This window comes from Equus caballus, chromosome 9 (genome assembly GCF_041296265.1).
Source record: "Equus caballus isolate H_3958 breed thoroughbred chromosome 9, TB-T2T, whole genome shotgun sequence".
In the NCBI taxonomy this organism is placed as follows: Eukaryota; Metazoa; Chordata; class Mammalia; order Perissodactyla; family Equidae; genus Equus; species Equus caballus.
In genome coordinates, this window is record NC_091692.1 from 91,063,029 (window position 1) to 91,084,864 (window position 21,836).

Consider the following 21,836-nt stretch of genomic DNA (forward strand, 5'->3'; position numbering starts at 1 on the left):
CTTTAAGGTCCCATCTACTTCTAAAATGTTGGCCATCTTAGATTTGGCCTGAATTGATACTTTTTACCCTGTTTTTCTTTTTTCTTTCTTTTGAGTGTCCATGTACGTGATTCCTGCATACTGTTGTAGATACCAATAGTTCATTTCTTTTGATTGCTGAATAATAGTTCATTACCTGAATATACTTCAATTTGTCTATCCACTTGCCTGGATGGTTTTCAGTTTTGGGTTATTATAAATTAAGTTGCTGTGAACATTTTTGTAAAGTCTTTTTGTGACCATATGTTTTCATTTCTTTTGAGTAAATACTTAGGACTTAAATTGCTGTGTATTTAGTTTTATGAGAAATTACCAGTACTTTTTTCCCAAAGTAGTTGTACCTTGTGACATTTCCAGGAACGATGTGAGCAAATTGTGGTTGCTCCGTATCTTCAAAAGTATTTGATATTGTCAATCTCTTTAATTTTAGTTAATCTGGCAGTGTATTGGTATTTTGTTGTGGTGTTAATTTCATTTCCCTGGTGATTTTGAATGCTTTTTCATGGACTTATTGACCATTCATGTATCTTCTATTTTGAAGTGTCTTTTTAGATCTTTTGCCTATTTCTAAATGGTCTGTATGTCTTGTTATCATTGAGTTGTAGAAGCTTTTTTGTATATCCAGGATAAAAATCTTCTGTTAGATAAATGTTTTATAAACATATGACTCAGTCTATCACTTGCCTATTATTTTCTTAATACAATCTTGTGATAGGCAGAAGTTTTTAATTTTGATGATGTATAATGTATCAGGTTTTTCTCTTATGATTCTTACCTTCTGTAAACTAAGAAATCTTTGGCAACCTCAAGGGAAGGTTAGAGTGTTTTTAAAGTTAGAAAGATAAGTCTCCTGTGTTTCCTCCAAAATCTTTATCATTGTAGCTTTTACTTTTAGATCTATGACCCATCTCAATTTTTGTGTATGGTGTGAGATAGAGGGTCAGAATTCATTTTTTCTCATTCTGGATGTATCCGGGTTTTCTGGTACCATTTGTTGAAAGATGTTTTCCTCCACCTGGTTGGACTGGTTGTGTTGATGCCTTTGATGAAATCGAGATGACTGTGTAAAGTGAGGGTCTGTTTCTGCACTTTCAGTTTTGTTTCATTTATCTATTTATGTATCTTTATGCTGTCTTCATTACTGTAGCTTTTTGTAGTAAGAAACGAAGTGAGGTAATGTAGTCCCTTCAACTTTGTCCTTCTTTGTCAGGATTGCTTGGAAATAGGTCCTTTACAGTTCCATATAATTTAAGAATTATTTTATAGATTTTCACAAAACGTTCTGCTGGGATGATGATTGCAGTTGCATTGAGTCTCTTGATTAATTTAGGGAGATTTGACATCTTAGCAATATTGAGTCTTTCCTTCTTTAAGCAGGGTATATCTTTCCATTTATTTAGAGTTTTTAATTTCTGTCAGCAGCATTGTTTACTTTTCAAGGTAAATGTCTTATTTGTCTTTTGTTAAACTTATTCCTAAATATTTTTGACACTATTGTAAAATGAATATTTAGAAATTTTATTTTCCAATTTTTTGCTTCTAATATAAAATTTTGTACATGGTCCTTGTATTCTGCTACCTTGCAAAATTCACTTGTTAGTTCTAGAAAACTGTTTCATAGATTTCTTAGGATATGCTATATACATAATTAGATCATCTGCGTAAACAGTTTACTTCTTCTGTTCCAGTTTTTTTTTTTCTGTTCCAGTTTTTATTCTTTTAATTTGTTTAGCTTGTGTTCTTTTATTGGCTAGGATCTCTAGTGTAATGCTTGAATCCAAGTGGTAAGATGAGGCATTCTTCCCTTCTTCCCAGTCAATGTGGAAAGCATTCTATATTTAATCATTAAGAATGGTAAGAGCCATAGGGTTTTTTTGGTTAGTCCCTTTATTTAGTAGAGGAAGTTCCATTCTGTGACAGTTTTGCTGAGGGGTTTGATCCTGACTGAGTGGTAAATTTTGTTGAATGCCTTCTCTGCATCTATTGAAATGAACTAGGGTGTTACTCCTTTATGCTGTTAATATAGTGGATGTTATTGATTGATTTATCTAAATTAAACCAACTTTGCATTCTGGAGGTAAATCATACTTGGTAATAATATATTATTTTTGTATATGGCTGGATTCAAATGCGTCTATATTCATGAGTGATACTGGCCTAGAATTTCTTTTTTTATATAGTTTCATAGAGTCAGTGGAGAAGTGTTCCTTTCCCTTTCTTTTAAAGAACGTATGTCAGTTTGCTGCTACTTCTTTCTCAATATTTGCTAGAATTCACCAGTGAAGTCATCTGGGCCTGGAGTTTGGCGATGAATTCAGTGTCTTTAATTGACAGGGCACTAATGAGATTTTCTATTTTACCTGTAAATTTTTGTTTGTTTTTCAAGCAGTTTGTCTGTTTCATCTTTTTCTGACCCTTTCTCTCTCCGCCTTTTGAGACTTCATTTACACATTCCTTCATCCATGTGATATCCTAAAAAAGCTTCCTGTGGCTCTGTTTACTTTTGTTTTTTTTTTTCCCTTGTTCTTCAGATTGGATCATTTCTACTGCTGCATCTTAAACTCATTGATTCTTTCCTATGTTATCTTTATTTTTCTGTTAAGCCCATCACATAAATTTTTTTATCAGGTATTATAATGATTTATTTCAGAATTTATATTTGATTCCTATGTAAATATGGGTATGTGAAAAAAACAATTTTCTCTCCCGAGATTTTCTATTTTTTATTCATTGCAGGTGTCATATTATTTACATCATTAAGCACAATTAAAATAGGTGCTTTGAAGTCTCTAATTCTAAAATCTTACAATTGATAATCTTTTATCTTTTTTTGTTTTTTTGAGGAAGATTAGCCCTGAGCTAACATCTGCTGCCAATCCTCCTCTTTTTGCTGAGGAAGACTGGCTCTGAGCTAACATCTGTGCCCATGTTCCTCTACTTTATATGTGTGAGTCCTGCCATAGCATGGCTTGACAAGTGGTGCGTAGGTCCACACCTGCGATCCAAACTGGCGAGCCCTGGGCCACCGAAGCGGAGTGTGTGAACTTGACCGCTACATCACTGGGCCGGCCCTGATAACCTTTTATCTTGATAACAAGTCATATTGTTCACTTTTTATTTTTAATATGTTGTGTAGTTTTGGATTGCATACTGGACATTGTGAGTGTCATTTTGTGGAAACTACTCTGGTTCTATTTCCTGGAGGAATGTTGATTCTTTTGGATTCAGTCTGCAGACTGTGTGCTGGGTAGGAGTGCAGATCTTAGTTCTGTTCTTTCCTTACTTTGACTTTTGTGTTTATTTTTGGCAGACGTGATGTGGGGGTCAGCCAGAGATTTTGTTAGATTTTATACACAAAATTGGGGTTCCTCAACTCTAACTCTGTCTTTCCCAGTATTCCTGCCTCACAGTTCAGCACTCTGGTTGCCTCAAACTCTGCTACTCAGGGTAAAAACTCCAAAATCAATAAATTCGCCCAGACTATTCCCTTCTTCCAAGTCTTGACTCCCTTTCAGAATTTCCTTGAATTTGATCGTTCTCCAGAGGCTTCAGATAGTTGGTTTTTATATTTTGTTCGGTTTAAGAGTTTATAGTTGTTGTCTTATAGACAGTCAGCCTAATAGGAGCTTACTCAGCCATACTTGCAGAACTGAGAATGGACATTTTTACTAAGTACAAAACTATGTTGTGAACATTTCACAGACAGCCTCATTACTAAGCAGAGCATGACTTATGGAAACCTTTGTAAATTGATCAGTATGCTCGATATCCTTTATATGCTCAATATGCAGTAGATAGAAAGATGAACAGACACTGCCCCATCTTGAAGTAGTTCATAATCTAGTAGATGATTCACCTTAAATTAGTGCTCTGTTGTCTATGAGTAAGTATATGAAATAAAATAAAGTATATGAATAAAGTATAGGAAATAAAATCTCAAATATTGTTTTTCAGTGTCAGCTTTGATGAGAGTAGGGGAAGACAAATTATAGTTTCTGTGTCTACAGACAGCAGAGTCCATTTCGAGTACTTATCATGCCTGAAGTAGGCTACTTAGAAATGCACTGCTTTCAGAATGCTGAAAAAGGATATTTCTGCTTAGCATAATTGAGCACGCAGGTTTCAAGCAGCCTTGTATAAAGGCTAGTATAGCACTTGCATCAGTTCTAAGAAAAAGCTTTCATGCTGGAATAGGTTAATAGGCTGAGCTGGAGGAAGCTGGCAATGCTTGCCCCTCTGGGATAGCAGTGGGCAGAGTAATACAGCTTGATGTGGAGTTGATGCTGACTATACACTTTCGGCTTCTGGGGCAACAGAGAAGTGCTGTTTGTGAAAATCGATCTAATTAATTGAATAATTTCTCTCCTCTTAATGAACCATTTTCAACTCTCTTCCACTGGCACCACATTGATCACCAGTCTTTTAGTACTCAAACCTAAAGTGTATTCACTCTCTTCAGTTATATGCCTGAGCTTGTAGGGTGTGAGACTCAAAGTAAACGCTTGCTTTATGATTTTTTAAAAAATATTTAAAACTTGCAGAAATCGTCCTCCATAGTTTTCCTGTGGATAAATCCTAACCCTTGGTACCGCGCAATGACTAGATATGACAGAGTTAATGTAAGTACGCAAACAACGTTGGAGCAAGGCGCCCTATCTCGGAGGACGGTAGATGTCTCGTGCTTTAGATTTTACGTTGATTTTTCTCATTAAGTGGTTCGTCCATCAGTGAATTAAATCCATCCATTCGCATACCTCACATTTATTGAGGGTATCCTCTGAGCCAGGCATTGTGCTGGAAAAACAAAAGTAATTAAGACATGTTGTTTTGTCACAAAAAGTTCCCAGTTTTGTGGGAAATGCAGATGAATAAAATCATGTTTATAGTACAGTGTGAGAAGTGCGATGGTAGTGTACTCTAGAAAGACCAAGAAGAAGATTATGTTGCTGCTCTCAGAGAAGACTTTCCTGAGGTGGCTGTGTCCGAAGGAGCTGGCTGGGTAGGAGTCAGAAGTACAACAGGGTGAGACTGAGGTGATCCTGACAGGGGAGTACTATATCTAGAGCAGAGGACGTCTGAGAAATTATACGCCATCTTGTTTGGCTAAACAGGTTAATTTCAGTAAGATGTCAGGATTTTTGTAGAGGCTTTATAAGTAAAGTAGTAAGGGAGAAGAGTATGCGGTAGGATTGGCCAGTGGGGCTGCGAGGATGGAGTAGGAGGTGGTATTCGAGCTGTTTTAGAGGATGAGGTGGGCTTCTCCATGTGTTCACTGATTGGAAACTAGTTCAGGAGCGGGAATGCCATGTGCAAAGTCATGCTAGGGAGAAAGAAGGCTGATGCACCATTTTAGCAAGTGAGCTGTGATATGAAATTAAATAAATTGTATCTCTGCATCATGATGCATACATGCTCTACTGCTAGGGTAAGATGTCTGTATTATATTGTTAAATAAAAAAAGAAAAAGCAACATGTAGAGCAGACAGCATCCCAGTTGGACAGTTATTTGAAAAAACTGACTAGCATCTTAACAACAGTGATTTTCTGGAGTGTGGGATTATGTGCTCTTCTCTGCTTTATGTGTTTCTGTGCTTTAATGATAACTTGGTTATCATTAAACTTTTGATAATGATAACTTGGTTATCATTATAACTTTTATAATTAGGATGAAAAGAGATTTCCATTTTTGGGAAAAATGTGCCTGAAATACTTAATTTAGGAGGTACGTTTGTACTATGATTATGTTTTTTAAGATTTAGTGTTAAATTCTGAGTTAAATTCTATAAGTTTAAATTAGATTTATTAAATTTTTTAATTGGTAATTGTTTTAATCTCTAAGTATTCTAATGTTTACATATTATTTTGAGTAACTTTATATTAGTCAGCATGGTTTCTCACATTAAATGTTTTCCTATTATGTGCATGTTTTGAATTTGCTATATTTGCTGTCTCACAAAGACACTTAGGTTAAGTAAGTGTTTTTGAGGGAGAGAATAGAGGCTTATGAAACATGGTCTCACCTGGAGTTGGAACTGAAGCTCAGGAAAATTTTCTTTTTCAAAGTTGGCTTGCATTTTTTCCTTGTAGTATGTTGCAGACAATTCAAAACCCGTGAATTTACCACTAGGTAGAAGCCTAGTCCATAGAAATCCTCATGGGGTTAAGAATGTTCCACATTAGTAAATATGTGACAGTCACGTTGGCTTGTTAAAAATTGCCTTGTCTGTGACTCCTATTTGATTATCACAGGCATATAATATTTTTCCCAGAAGATTTATGTGAAAATAATTTTTAATTTTGGTGTTCAATTGATAGACTACCTGTAGACATAAAGTAATAATGTGCTTGTATGTTAGTTCTTTATATGTATATGCCATTACCAAGATTAATATGACTGGCTAGTGGGGATTTTGAACTTGTTGACATCAAGAAAGCCTTATATTAAAAATAGTCACTTAGAGATACATGTCTTTAATTCAAGTCACTATTAGTGTCCCTCCTGGTATTCATTAAATCTTGGGACCCTATTATGAAGTAGAAAGGCCTCTCTGGATAACAGAACCTTAGGGAAAGTATTGGCCCTTAAAGCCATTGGTTCCCAATGCACAGTGCCTTCCACGTCAGTCCTCAACCATCGCTTTGACAACCCATAGCCTATAGTGGGACTTGGAGAGAAGTGCCATTATAAGTAGAGATGAGAGGAATATATCTTCAGAAACTACTTTTGTTCTGTTCTCAGAGGTCTTCTCTGGGCTCTTGGGATCTCGTGACACACAGCCCCTGTGTCATGAGAACTGAATTAGAAAGTTAAGTTGGTATTTGGAAATACAGTAGCACTCAAAAGCGTTGTGAAGGAATTTGAAATCTTATGCTGTGACTTTTCCCTTATTCTCTTTAAAATGCTTGATCATTAACCCAGAAAGTAGCACTCGAACTTAGATTTGTTAAGCGGACTCCAAAAACAGCCAGGCGTATATTGAGGGGTTCCCGAAAGAATTTATTCATGTTGTTTTGGGGGCTTATTATTATTACTACTACTATTTTATTGAGCCAGATGAAATAATTATAAAATTTGGTTATATAGAGACCCCCACAATCTCATTACGTTAAAGACTAGAAATGCTACCGTATATGAATTTTCCTCACAAAGCAGTAATTTAGAAATTAAAGTCTGTGATAAGTATTATTATGTATAAATCTTTTGACACATCAGTGCTTACTTTTTGAGGAGGGATGGAGGAGAGATCTCTAAATGTGTTGCTGAGCCAAAAGGTAACAGCATCATTAGTGCTTTGCATTATATTATTGGCTTAGGTATCTTTAATATTACTGGACTGATTATTTTGGCTCTGGGCCACTTGAGGACCACCAGTTTGGGTCTACTGAAAACTGTGTGACTATATTGGTATTGGACATGGGAAATGTGAACAAAACTTAATCACTTTCTTCTAGAACTCCCAGCCTAGTGGAATAAAACAGCAGAAATTCATACCATGGACCAAACTATAAACTTTTATCACAACAAGTAATTGACACATAATTACATGAAACAAAAGACACGTGATCTGCAATGATACTGAGAAGCATTGCTACTGAGGGGAAAGGAGTCAGGTTTAGGAGCTAGCCCCACTTGTGTTATGCCCCGCTCTGCCTACTGGTCACCTCCACTTGGATATCCCAGACATCTTTGATTCAATGCGTACATGAGTGATCTTCATACCTCCTTTTCTTGGCAAACCTGCACCTTTTCCTGTATTCCTTATTTCAGTGAATGACAGACAGCCTGTGTACTTAAGTGCCTATGCCTGAAACCAGCGCATCGTTTTTGTCTACTATCTTCTCCTTCATTTACCACCTCTCCCTCCATTCTTGAAATACTGTGACTTACACATTTTATTATTTCTACTTCTTAAATTCATTATCATCCATCTCCATCTCTGCATTCCATTGCCACTCCTTAATTTAGACTACTATCATCTCTAACTCAGTCAATTTCTTACCTTCAGTTTCAAATCCTCCATTCTATTCTCCATACTTGTGGCCAAACTATTGAAGTCTGGGATTTTCTGGATTAACAGTTTTAAACTCACTTATATATGGGCTACACTTGCTTATTTTATTTGTTTTGTCGTCCACCCTTCCCTCCCCCAAGATTATAATCCAGCCTTGAACAAGTAAAGATAGAAATAATGTAAGGTAGATCATTTCAGATTGTATGTTACTTTTGTATGCCTGCCCATATCATCTCCTGTAGAAGTTACTTGTACACTTCATTGATTTTTAGAATTGCTAACATCTCAATAAGGTGGGCTGTTTATCATTCAGAAGTAAATACTGTGTTAAGTTATAATCAATGGAGCATCACCAAATAATCTTAACTACTACCAGTAATATTTGAGGATTTGTGGTTGGCAAATTAATAAATTTAAATAATAGTATTTATCCATAGCTTTAATATGTTGCAATAATTTCTGGAGCAAAGAAAATCAATAAAAACTATATTGACTAGTGCCATTTGATTTGGGGTAAAATAAACTTTAATTCCACAAGTATTTATTGAGAATTCATTTTGTAGGAAAAATGATGAATCAAATATGAGTCCTAATTACTCTCAAGAGATTTATAACCTAACAGGAGAAACAGAGTAACTTTCACTAAATAATATGGGCTAAAGATCGAATTAACATGAGAGGTAGAGGGATACCACAGGATTTAAAGGAGTGAGGGAGAGTTATTTCTAGAAAGAATTACAAGTGGAATTAAATTTGGTCCTTAAGAATAAGCCCCGGATGTTAGGAAGCAGAGATCGGGGAAGGGCGGGGTAAGTGTTGGGCTAGCATGATTGAACTATGGGGATAGGAGATTGTAGCGTTCATCGGCGTGGGGGCGACTAGTCTGGAAAGCCTCCGGTGCCGTGCTTGGGCATTAGAATTCTGTACAGCCGGTCAGGAGCCCTGAAGATCTACGGCAGAGAGAAGCAAACAGCTAGAATATACCATAGAAGATATTCTGCATTATAAAAGATCTTTTTTTTTTTTTTTAAGCTCTCCTAAAATTTAGGAATGATTGATTTAAATGACTTTTTGGAATGACTTTTGTTCCTAGGAAATTCAACTTCTCGTGTAAAAGTGACTGATATTTTCAGAGGTGATTATCGGATCATGAAAATCGTTGTCAGTAATCCAAAGCTTGGCTCAGTTACTAACAATCCTAAGCAACAGGCATTTTATTTCTGAAGAGGCTGCTCTCTTTCACGTGAATGCCATGTTCCTAGGTCTCTGGTTAGGTTTACTACTGTTTGGAGTTTGGCATTTATGACGTTGATTTAATTCAAATGATATCAGTATTCTGAATACCAACTGAAATGTGGATTTACGTAACTAATTATTTTGTTACTGCTTAAATTATTGGAACATAAAATGACCCCTAGAGCTAATAAAAGTAGTGATCCAGTCTTTCCTTTCAAGAGAAGATAGGTAAAACCAAGCTTGTTAAGTTTTCCTTTGTATTCTTGCCCTAGGGCGGGAATTAGATGAATGTGGAGATCAGGAACCAAAGCTGTTCCTTGGCAGTTTACTTCTTTCTCCCTGGTAAGGTCTAGAAAGCAAATGCTTAGGTGATGCTTTCCAAAGAAGGATGTCTACACAAACATTTGGATGCTAGAACTTCTATCTTAATGTGTATATGTAGCGTATGGTATTCTGGGTGTCGAGCACTGTTCTAAGCACCTTACAGGTGTTAACTCATTTAATCTTTAGAACTTTAGGAGGAGGGAATGGTTACCTCCTGTTCACATATGAAAAAACTGAAGAACAGAGAAGTTAAGTAAATTGCTAAAGATTACACAGTTACTTAGTAGCAGGCATTTGAATCCCAGAAATCCGGCTCCAGAACCCATGCTCTTATTAAAGAAACTAACCTTTATAAATATTTAGTACGTGGATAAATGTAGTACCGTTACAGGTTCATATGAGTGCCGTACAGCTGTGTGCACGCTGAGACAGCATCCTGAAGGAAGGGGCAACACCACAGTGCGGAAGGGCTCACCAAGTTCTCATTACTCATTTGCTTTGAGTATCTCGGGGCATATGGCTGGTGTGTGTGCCTGAGTAATGGATTCATGGAGTGTATTACCTAGTTGTAGTTATCCTTATCTTTAAATGGGCAAAGATCACTCTTAAACTGTGAATTAAAGGTCTGCTACACATGCAATAGAAATTGATGCGGGATCGGTGAGCCGAGGAGTCGAAAGAAAGATTTCTTAGACTCTCAAGATCTGGCAGTAGTGCTCTTTTATTTAGAGAATAGTGTGGAATAGCATGGGGACAGGACCCATGGGCAGTCAGAGCTTCTGCTGCCCCTAGTTGAGGGTTAGGGCTAAATTTAAGGCATGGGCATGTGAGTTATCTCTTTACAAGACAAAGAATATGTAAAAAGCTAAAATGGTAGATAAGAATCAAACCGGATTGAGTAAATGGCAGAAGTCACCGCTTGAATTTTATCCTCGGCTAAAGACAAAGGAGGATTTGTGGGGGGGAGGGTCAGTTACATGAGGTTGCCAGACAGTAACCAACTTAAGTTCTTGCCTCTGGCATTGACCAAGAGCCTCTAGAGATAAGACCATCCCCCCCTCTTCCTGGCACAGAAAGGGAGGCATCTTCACAGATAGAGGTTTCCCTTAGAAATGTAAATGTTTCCCAACAAAGGAGCAAACAAATTCCAAAGAGGGAGGCATGGAGATTTCCTTCACAAATGCAATTGTCTCTGATCAAAGGGCAAACAAATTCCACTCCTTGGAGCCTGCTTCTTATCTGTAGTTTTAAAAGTAACCAGCCTAAAAATCCTCATCATAAACTGTTTTAAAATTAAGCAGCCTAAAAATCCTCATCAGAAATGAGCAAAAAATGGCAGAGCTGATCCTTGCCCTGTGCCTGGAACAAGCTCAGCCTTATAACAGGGTCCGAGTGACTGAGGTCCAGTTGGATATGACAAGAAGGGTGATGTTCTCAAAGTTGAACTATTTCTTCACATCCAGTATTGTTAGGTGCTGTCCTAGGCGGTTGTTGAGTACACAGATGAATAAGACAGGGTCTCTGCCCTCAGAGAGATCACTGCTCCCCTCCCCTTCTCAGGGAGAAGAAGGTATCAAGTAGATGGCCAGGCTGAGAAAAGACTGCTGTGCGAGGCTGTAAAACTTACTGTTTTACTAAATGACAGCTTTGTTGTTTCTTTCTGTGATAGTGGATTCTGTTGTGCTCTGCCCCCTGAAGCCACTCCTTCTTGCCTTCAAGCCCAGCATAGTTCCCTTCCCTGAGTCTCTCCTGATCCTGCGGCTCCATTTAACCTAGAGCCTGCAGCAGGACATGGCCGTGAGTCATCGTGGGCTGGGTCCTCCAGCCCAGTCAATCTGGCTTTGCCACATGGACCTCCCCATAGTGCTCAGATTGTTGAATTGTGAGCAAATAAATAAAATGGTTATTTAAGGCCGTTAAGTTTTTGGGTTAGTTTGTTATGCAGCAGTAGACAACCAAGATAGCATTAAAGCCTAACTCTTCAGTCCCTGATTTTCTGATTGCCAAGTCAGGTGGGGCTGTGTGAAAATGATGCAACGTATGCGCATGTTGGGTTTTAGCATCAGAGTTGGAGGACAATGAGAGGGACAAGGGACCATAATGGACCAAAGGGAATTACTCTCAGCAAGCATGAGGTTTATCCCAGGATTTGATTTCGTCTATGAAATACTAAAGTGCATTTAAAGAAAAATAAGTAATCTAAGAGGAACGTTAACAGTTCGTGTTATAGTCAGGGAAGACGCCATAACACTGTTGAGTATTTTTGTCACGGTGAGCAGGAGGGGCTCTGCCATTGAAAAGACTTACTGTTTTGAAATTCCTTTCCTCTTGTGCCAGAGTGTTTTATATTTTATGATACTGCTGATACAGCTGTGGCTTTCTCAAAATAAAGCAACAAGAGACAGGATACTAGGTTCCTGAACCCCGAGTTCATTAATTTATTCTTTTGCTTTTATGGATTCAGAACAATTTTTTTTTTGAGCATTACTCTGTGCCAGGCAGTGTATTAAAAGGGGAGAAGGGGATTAAGATGTGGACAAGATTTCGGAGTTCAGTAAAACACATTCCCTCTTCTCAGGAACCCAACATGAAAGGAGATGTTTTACAATATAGTTTGGTAAGTGTCACCAGAGAAAGCAGGAGAATGAGTGTGGATTCAGAATGTCAGGGAGGTGCCTGCAGGAGACGCCCCTGGGCCTGTTAGACTCTGAGGAGCTGTAAGACAGGACTGGCTGGGCACGTACTTTATACCGTGGAGTGTGTTCTTTTTTCAGTGTAAGTTTTTACTGTTGTTAAGAGTGAATTCAAATCAATATGGAAAATTTAAGCAATGACCAAAATACGAAGAAAATAAAACCACCAGATTTGCACCTACATTTTAAACTCAGATCCAAACTCTTGGCAGTGGGCCAGGAGGGCTGCCTGCTGTGCCTCTGTCTTCTCTTACCCAGACTCGTACTTCCCCACCCCACCTCACTCCACTCTGTTCAGGCTGGTGGGCTGCTTGTTTCTCAGAAGCTCCCCTGTGCCCGACTTCTGTTTGCATTGCAGGGAGTTGTCTGTCCCCAGATCGTCGCATAGGACCCAGCTCAGCGCAGCCGTCACAGAGGCCAGCCTAGCCTGAAGCTGCCCTCCGTGAATACCCTGCTCTGTGGTCGCTCTCTGCGCCCTCACCAGAAGCTTCCTGGTAGTAACAAATGTTATCCTCGCGTAGGCGTTTTCTTTGATTGTCATCTGGCTCTTGGTACTAGAAAGAGAAACTCAGTGAGGATGGGGCATTGTCTGTTTCTCTTTCCTACCCAGCACACAGGACATGTTTGCTCGTCACCCCTGCTGTAGCGACACTCACTGAGGGCTAGATGACCTAAGTGTGTGTTTTGTTGACTTTGTCAATATTTTACAAAACAGAGCAGAGCGCCTTTGTTGCCCGTCCTCCTGCAGGTTAAGCTTTTGTTCAGGAGGGCAGATAGGGACGTGGATCTGGACACATTTCGGCAGGCTGCTTCTGTCTCCCCTACCAGCCCCAGGGGAAGTAGGGCGTTTCAGGATTCTTCCCTGACCTTCTCTGTGAGCACCTGGGGGTAGAGGTATTGGATTCCTGCAGAAAAACAGCTTTAAGAAGGGTCACCTCTCCTAATTCTGGAGCTTTCAGGGCTTCATGCTCTCATGCTGCCGCCGCCCCCCCCCCCGCCCCCATAAGCAAATGCTGGAGTCCTTTCTCCCTGCAGGTGCCTGTTCTCTCTCCAGATGTGCGGTTAGTGTTGCCTTGGGACTGCAGCATTGATCTGCATTCTGTCCAGCTTTCTTGTTTTAGGTGAGAGTGACGTTCTTTGCAGTTCTACATCTGAGCCGAAATGGGTAGTTCTTGGAATGTGGTAATTTTGAGGAAGTGAAATAAGTCCAGAACGACTAACATTAAAGCAGGAGAGTGTAGCGAGGCTGGCGGACAGGTGGGCAAAGGCTGCCTCCGAGAGGGCCTTCACAGCTCTATCAGGACACTGGGACTTCATTCTAAGAAGAGTGGGACAGGTGTATTTTAAACAGAGATGTAACACGGCCAGCTTTGTGTTACGACCTCTCTGCTGGTTGAGGAAGGTGGAAGTGGCTCCAGGGAAAGGATTCTGCAGTGGGCTGGGTGAGAGCGGATGATGGCTTGGCTGGGGTATGTGGTGGTGGGACTACAGAAAAACTGGTTTAAGAGATATTTAGGAGGTAAAGTTGTTCAGATAGTTTATGAATTCATTGAACATTTATTAAATGCCCTCTCGACACAGTGTTGGAGCAGTGAGTACAAAAGGCCTGGCCACTGCCCTCAGGGAATGAGGGTCGGGTTTCTGTCTTGAGTCGCTGCGTGGGTGCTGCAGCCTTTTGCTGGGCTAAGGAACTCTGAAAGATAACGTATTTGAATCTGTGGTGGCAGAGGTTACAAGTTCAGTTTTAGTGTTGAGTTTGAGGTCAATAAAACATCCCCTTGTTAGACTAATCAACATTTTGCTGAGCACCCAATTAAGGGAAACCTTTAATGGAGACAGTGACATGTGCTTGAGGCTTAGTTGTTTATGAAATGACAGCTTAACTGTAATTGTTCCCTGAGGAACAATGTCATGTCACAAATATAGTTTAGATCAATTAAAGCTAGTCCAGAAAGCACGTGGTCTTTACCAACGAAGAACGTGATTATTGGCTCCTGTGCATCATGCAGTGAAACTCACATATACTCACTGTATGCTGGTTTACCATCTGCACAATCATTTGAAAAGCTTCCTATTCACAACTGTAACATTTGTAATATAATATATTTGTAATAATTGGCATCTGGAGAAAAATCACTGGTCTTGGGAATAATAGTCACTTTTTATTCAAACCTATGCACAAATCAAATTATTAATAAAAATAAAAGTTAAGACATATTGAGTTCTTACTGTCTGTCTTGCAAATGCAGTTGTCCAGTAAAAACCAAATCCCAACTTAAGTCAGGAGAGACTGTTTGAAGGGATCTCGCAAGAGCAGGGAGAAGGCTCTGAGCATGAGATCTCAGCGTCTCAGTGGTCAGATAGCAAAGGGCTTTTCTTGTGCGTGGAAGTGAACAAGGCCAGAAAGATGTGGAGAAGTGGGAGTGGTGGAGGGAGGTGGCATGAAGGGACAGTAGATCAGAGAAGGGTTTACCCTGAGGCTGGCCCAGAAGCTGGGAGGCCTCTCGAGAGAGTGGTACGTGGTGCGCTGGCTCAGGCCGTGGGTGGTCATCATGCAGAGGCCTGAGGAATGGGGGGAAGTTTGATCAAGCCAGGTTAAGGGACATTTTCTGGTTGATCAGTGGACAAACAGATCAGCTAATCTTTTAAGGGGCAAAGAATAGGAATTTGGAGGGCCTGTGTCTGAGCTGGTTGTAGGTAAACGAGGGAGTCATCCGCAGTTCCTACCTAAGTCATATGGGAAAGGAGAGTCCTTTGCAGTAAGCCATTTCCAGGAATGCCAAAGGGTATGAAGGTTTCTTAATCACCACTGTCTTTTAGGAACTCAGGGCTCAGGTGAAATTCAGCATTGTCACAGTGCTACTCAGCACTTTATCTGATACGTTTTAATCTTCATGATAACCCTGAAGAATAATGACTCTTGTAAGCCACAATCAAGGTGACTCTGGTGAAACTGAGGACCAGAAGGGTGGAGGAACAGCCGTGACCACACTGCTGGTTAGAGGGTGAGCCCCTAAGACACTCACTGCTTGAGAAGTCATAGCAGGTGGGGCGGGACATCAGCAGCTCCCAGAGCTCATGGCAAATAAGAGAACTATGCTGCCTAAGTTGTTTATTTCTTATATCATCTAAAAAGGCCAAACTATTTAATCAGCCCATGTGTTACTTAAGCCTTTTCTTGTGACAGAGACTGACCATGGCCAGCTGAAGAGTTGTTTTTCTTTGTTTTAACTACATTAGCATATCTTACAGACTGCACGGAGGAATTGAACTTGTAAACTGAGAGGACAGTGACAAGGGCTTCAAGCCTAAGAAATAGAGTAACCAGTCATTGGCCCCTCTCTTTAGCAGTGTTTCTCAACAGGGGCACAACTGACATTTTACCCAGGACACTTCTACTTTGTGAAGGGCAGTCTCATCCCTCTCTGCTGTGTGACGTTCTAGGCCTTTGCCCACTAAATGCCAGTAGTGACCAACCGTCATGGCGACAACCGACCAAACATGCTAAGTATTTCCACAAGCCCCGGGAGGTGATGCAACCTGCAGTGAGAGCCCAGCCGAGCTGCCGAGCGTATTGCCGTTGTTTCTCAGCTGTAGGGACATTTGGTATCTACGCTAAGTTCTCAACCTCTGTTTCCCTGGACTTCCAGGCAAAGGTCAGCTCCTTGACCAGCCTGGGTGGCCTGGGCGTGGTCGTGTTGTTTCAGTGTGGTGGCTCCCTTGGTAGCCTTGTGCGTGAAGGGGAGTCACTTCTTGGTAGGAAGTGGGTATTATTCAGATAAAGTTCTGTGTAGTCCACAATGGTTAAATTCATCAATTTATCACTCACTGACTTGGCATAGAGTGTACATAATCTGCTGGCTGCTCTGGTAGGTGGTTTTTATACATTTCTGTATTTAATTCATACAAAAAGCACCCACAGTAGGTGGTATGATCCCTGTGTTGTAGATGAGGAGTCTGAGATTCGTGAGGGTTGACTTGCTGAGGGAGTATAACCAATACACAATAGTTAATTGAACAAAAAAGGGAATAAAAGTGCTTCTGATTACCCAAATACTCGTTATGGTACTTTTTGTCAACAAAAGACTAATAGAAGTTAAATGGAGAAAGAAGACTCCTAAAGGTCTAAAAAATGCTTTTCCTTTTTATGTAAAGTCCCATGTTTTTATATTTTATCAAGTGACCTTGAATAAATCATTATCACTCTGTAGACTTTAGTTTCCTCAGTGTTAAATTAGATGTTTGTGCTAGGTGATTTCTAAGGTCTCTAATTTGCGTTAGTTGGGAAATACTTAACTATTAAAGATGTGATGTAATAAATATGGCTGTTTGCAGAAACTTATTTTTATGCTATCCTTGAATGCCACTAAAATGAATGGAAGTGAATGGAAAAAAGGCACAAATCCGTGAAGAGAAGAATGAGAGTGTGAGACAACAAAAGGCAAATGATGTCAGTAAAATTTTGTAGCTGCAAAATAAATAGATAAATGGTAATGACTTGGAAGACCAGAGGAAGCAGAATCCTGAGCTTGCAGAGTGAGAGAAAGTCGACCAGAAACCTCATTAGTGTGGGAAGAAAACCCTAAGACTCAGGAATCGTAGACAACAATGACTGTGAAGGTAGATTTATAGAGGAGACTTGGTTAAGGCTTGTGTGGGAAGTAGTTAGACCACCACATGCTCTTCCCAGCTGGTGAAACCGGGCATCTGCCCTTCTTAGCCTGGCAACAGACTGGAGATTTTCTCCAGAGTTTACGTAAGAGAAGCCTTAGGCTCTAAGACCCAAATAGACAGCTAAGGGCTAGAGTGAGATCCTCCCACTGAAAACGAGGGAATTATTTCATTTAAATAAGGATGTGCATACTTAAAAATGGGATCCCAGTATTCCGGCAGCCAGGCTTATACCCCCTCCTAGGAAACTGAGAATTCCTCTTCAGGGAAATGCCTAGCCCAAGAGAAGAGAAATAGAGATAGTGATATTTGAGTAGCTTTTGATGAAAAAACTGGCTGCCATATTACAGTGAATTGTCAAGTCCGGTCATCCCATGTACAAAAGCAGAACTTCCAGTCAGCATTTTAGAGCTTCAATCTTAAAATTTTAAAAATGCATAGTAGAGGATTACCTGTCATCTGAGGAAAGCCCATAATGTAGAAAGAGAGCAGTTCACAAAACATGGCGGGTCAGGAGAATCTGTTGCAAGAAGCAGATACTGTAAGCTCCAAGGTGGGGAGGAGCCACTGTCATTAGTGTCCTCAGAGAGATAAGAGCTTATATTGCTTCCATAAATATTTGTTAAAAGCCATAAAAAAGAACAACTATAAGGAAATACTGTTAGTAGTTAAACATTTCGTAGCAGAAATGAAAGGATCAATAGACATATAGGCTTAATGTAATTAAATCTCCCAGAAAGTGAAACAGAGAGAGATAAAGAGAGAGGAAAACTAAGAGAGAAACTTAGACATCCAACTCAGGAGGTCCAATATCCAGACAATGGAATTTCCAGAAAGACCAAGTAGAGAAAATGAGGAACAAGAATACAGTGGAGGTGGGTGGGTCGAGACACTGATTTTTTTTTCCCACCTTGTAGTTTGTTTGATACTTGAAACTCTGAAAGTATCACTTTTATACTTTTCAAAACTAATTTAATTAAAGTTAAATTTAAAAAACCGAAAAATAATTACATGTAAAGGTTAAAAATAGATATTTGAGTTTTCATTGAAGACCAATAAAGTTAAAAGTGGACAAGGAAAAAAATACCATTTTGATTTTTTAAAATACGTATTTCAGGAAAATTACTTCAATTATCATAGTTGGATAAATTGAGGAATGATTTTCTCTTAAAAACAGCAATGCTGGGTCAGCCCCAGTGGCGTAGTGGTTAAATTCAGTGCCTTCCAGTTCGTGAGCTAGGTTTGGTTTCCAGGCATAGACCTACACCACTCTGTTAGCAGCCATGCTGTGCTGGTGGTCTACATACTAAAAAATAGAGGAAGATGGGCTCAGGGCACATCTTCCTCAGCAAAACAAAAAACAAACGAACGCAAACTGCAATTGCGCAGCAGTGGCATAGATCATGAAAGATAGCTGATATCAAAGCAGCAGCTACATGAGTTTGTAATCAAGGATCTTATCAAAGAGAGCAGTTTCTCTCCTGGTAGACAGTGCTGACTTTCTATATGGCAGCAAGAAGTATCCATGATTTACCTGAATTATAGTAAAGCTTTTAAAACTTGTGTGAAATTCCTAATGATAATTCTTCCATTCAAGATATATTTATTGTCTATTATATGCCAAGCATTGTTCTAAATTATTTATTTATGTGGACCCATTTAATCCTCAGAAGAGCCCTGTGAGGGTAGGTCCTGTGTGGTTCATCATTCCCATTTTATAGATGTGGAAGTCAAGGTATAGAGAGGTTAGCTTACTTGGCCAGGGTTACTCAGCTGGTAAGTGGAACAGCCAGGTTTGAAAATCATGGCAGTCTAGCCTCAAAGTCTCTACCCTAATTAATTCACTTCTACTCTTCTTGTTAAATAAAGGATCCTAAGCTTCTAGGTTAAATAATTTGTCCGTATTCCCATAGCTGGTTATTTTAGAAGAGAGAGATGTATTTTTTCATAAAGCCTTTGTTGGCCACTGAATGCTTAAGAACTCATCTGAGCCAGTGCACCCACTGTTTGACTAACCAAAGCTTAGGTACTGACCAAGGAGAACCCAGATACTCTGTAATGACCAGTCCAGTGCACATTAGAGGACACCCGCTGTCCTTTCCCTCACCTACATTTCAATCCTTGCATTGTTCGTGGTTGATATTGAATGTGTGTTGAAATTGTCAGAATAGCAACTTAGAAATTCTGGGAAATAAATTGCATGTACAATTTGTGAAATGTAGCCATCACTGAAGTGATTGGTGTAAAGAAACATGTCAAAAATTTTTAAATTTCACCATTTTTAGCCCCATTTTATATAGTTTATGGAAACAGTGTGATGCATGTAGCACAACTTAAATATTAGGAACATTAATTATGTGTGGCATACTACAGTGTTTTCCTAACATTCTGGATTAGTAAATTACTTTCAGATATGAATGTTACAAATTTGGTTTGTTTGTTCTTCCTAGTTCAACTTTGTGGGGAAACTTTTGGGTCCACGTGGCAATTCTCTGAAGCGTTTACAAGAAGAAACCTTGACAAAAATGTCCATCCTTGGAAAAGGTTCCATGAGAGACAAGGCAAAGGTAACAGTCACCATAGACAGTGGCTACATTTTTAGTTAAGTTATATAATGTACTTTTAGGTCATCCATTGTATTAATGCATATTATATAAAAGCTAACTGGGGTCTCAAAGGAAATTATGTGAAACTGTTATATAAGGTGATTTATCTGTGATAACTGTTTAGAAAATTGAATCACTCTGGCCAATTTCAGAATATGTAGTATCTTAAACCTACATCTGTGACTATTACATTCATTTATAAACTTAAATAGCAGTACCTATGGTTTTGATTCTAAAAGCAATGTTACCTTATAGAAAGTACAGTGATATTGAAATTATCTTGAAGAGAACTAAGAGTTATCTATAGTCTCACCATCATTTTTTGCATTATAGATTAGTTCCTTAGGGTCTTCTGTCTATGCCTTTGTTTCCCACAGTTGAGTTTATAAAGTATATACTTTTATTTGCTCTTTTTGCCATTTCTTTGATATCCTATGCATTTTATCAAGTTAAAATTTATTTTAAATGTTTTAGTAGTTGCTCACTGTTCTAACACCTACTAATACTACTTGGATGTGATCACACTAACTGCCTTTTTTTAAAATAAGCTAAAATTACTCAGCTATTTGCTTTGAGCACTTTCTTAAATATACCAATTCTGAAAGAAATTTTCACATTTCATAGTGTGCTATCACTAATGTTTTCTCTATTATCACTTTGTTGTTCTCTCATTGTTAAAAGATTTATATTACTGAGAACCAAATCCATATTCAGTGATCACTTGCCATGCAATATTGAACAATGATTGTATCAGACAAGAAAGTTATTCAGACAAAACCCAGCCCCCTCACAAAAAAAAGTCCATCTAAATAACAACTTTTATAATAAAAATAGCCATCATTTTGCTATTGAACACCCACTATGATTAGACCCTGTGGGAGACATTTTACATGCATTATTCCATGTTATCCTTAGAAAAATGGAAGATACATACCACTCTCCTTATTTATGTGTTAGAAAACTGAGATTCAGAGAACATGAGTGATCATCTGGGTTAATCACGGAAGTTCATTATATTATTTGATTAAAAAATGGCTGTGTGTCACATTCACCTGGAATGCTGTTTAAAAATACACATTCCCGTGTCCCAATCTGTTTAGGGTGGAACCTCAAAATGAATTTTCAATAGGTGTTTGAAATGATTTTGACCCACGCCAGGCTTAATACTCACTAAGCATTGCTGTCTCAAGTGGTGTTACTTTGATTCCCTGACTCATCTATTCTGGCAGGCAGAGAAAATAGAATCATGATTGGTCAGAAATTCTGTGTATCTTGTAGGAAAGTACCCCACCCTTGCTGGTATTTTGATAAAGTCTTCCATAAGGCCACCTGGTATCGTGGTACCTGATGTGACCACAGAGACCCATCAACATGATGCTACTTATTTTGTTTGTTGTTAAGGGAGTTCCTTGGTCAGACCATTCAGTGGCTTGATCAGGGCATCCACAGATGGTATTACAGGTAGAAGGGAAGTGGGGAAGGCAAGTCTTTATCTAGAGTCTATGTCCAAGTACCAACAAATGGCTGGCTGGCTGTATAATGAAAGGGAACCTGAAGATCAGCTTGCTTTCAGGGCTTGGTCGTCCAGGTTATGTTATCATTTCAAGGGCTGGTGGTAGTTCTCTGCTGTTGGCATATAGGACACTCAGCGGTGGCAGTAGCCAATCATCGTTTTTGGGGAGAGTCCGTGTTGTAAAGTAGTGCATGACCTCTCTCCCTGTCACCCTGAGCACTTTGTTGATGAGTCCCTTGTGTAGCACTGAGGTAGCTTGGGAATGAGCTGCTTTGACAACTGCTAAAATGGGTCCCCTTGGTTACCGGGTCACTATGTGCCTGCTCTGCATTGCATGGGCCTCTTTCCAGACCACTTATCAACCATTCACCAATCCTCTCATTTCTACATTTCTATGTGCTCAATGACATGGGTCAGCAAGTCAATATGGGGATTCTGCAAGTGGCTGATCATTTATATTCCATCAAGACAACTAGAAACTGAGGAAGTCCCATACATCGTGGGTTTACAGTCTGCTGAGCGTACTGTCAATAGACTAGGACCAGAAGTCCTTTTGTCTCTTGACCTCATTGTCATCAGGGGCCTTAAATGAATACATTTAGTATCCCATCTGCTGTGTTATAGTCAGATCCTCACTGCCCGAACTCTTGAATACTAATTTCATTTGATCCTTTTTACTAGTTTAATTTTAGTATACAGAAATTCTCAGTTAATAATATGTTTATTTCTAAACAGCTTTCTG

General features: G+C 39.2%; 1 protein-coding gene across 10 annotated transcripts in view; it reads left to right on the forward strand.

The window, feature by feature from the left end:
- Window positions 1-21,836, forward strand: part of KHDRBS3 (KH RNA binding domain containing, signal transduction associated 3) — a 189,864-nt gene that overhangs the window by 63,397 nt on the left and 104,631 nt on the right. For all 10 annotated transcript variants that reach the window (XM_014728096.3, XM_070221863.1, XM_001499530.7 and 7 more), the window contains exon 3: window positions 19,426-19,542. In XM_014728096.3, coding sequence (XP_014583582.2) covers window positions 19,426-19,542 — 117 coding nt within the window. The remainder of the gene's footprint in view (window positions 1-19,425; window positions 19,543-21,836) is intronic.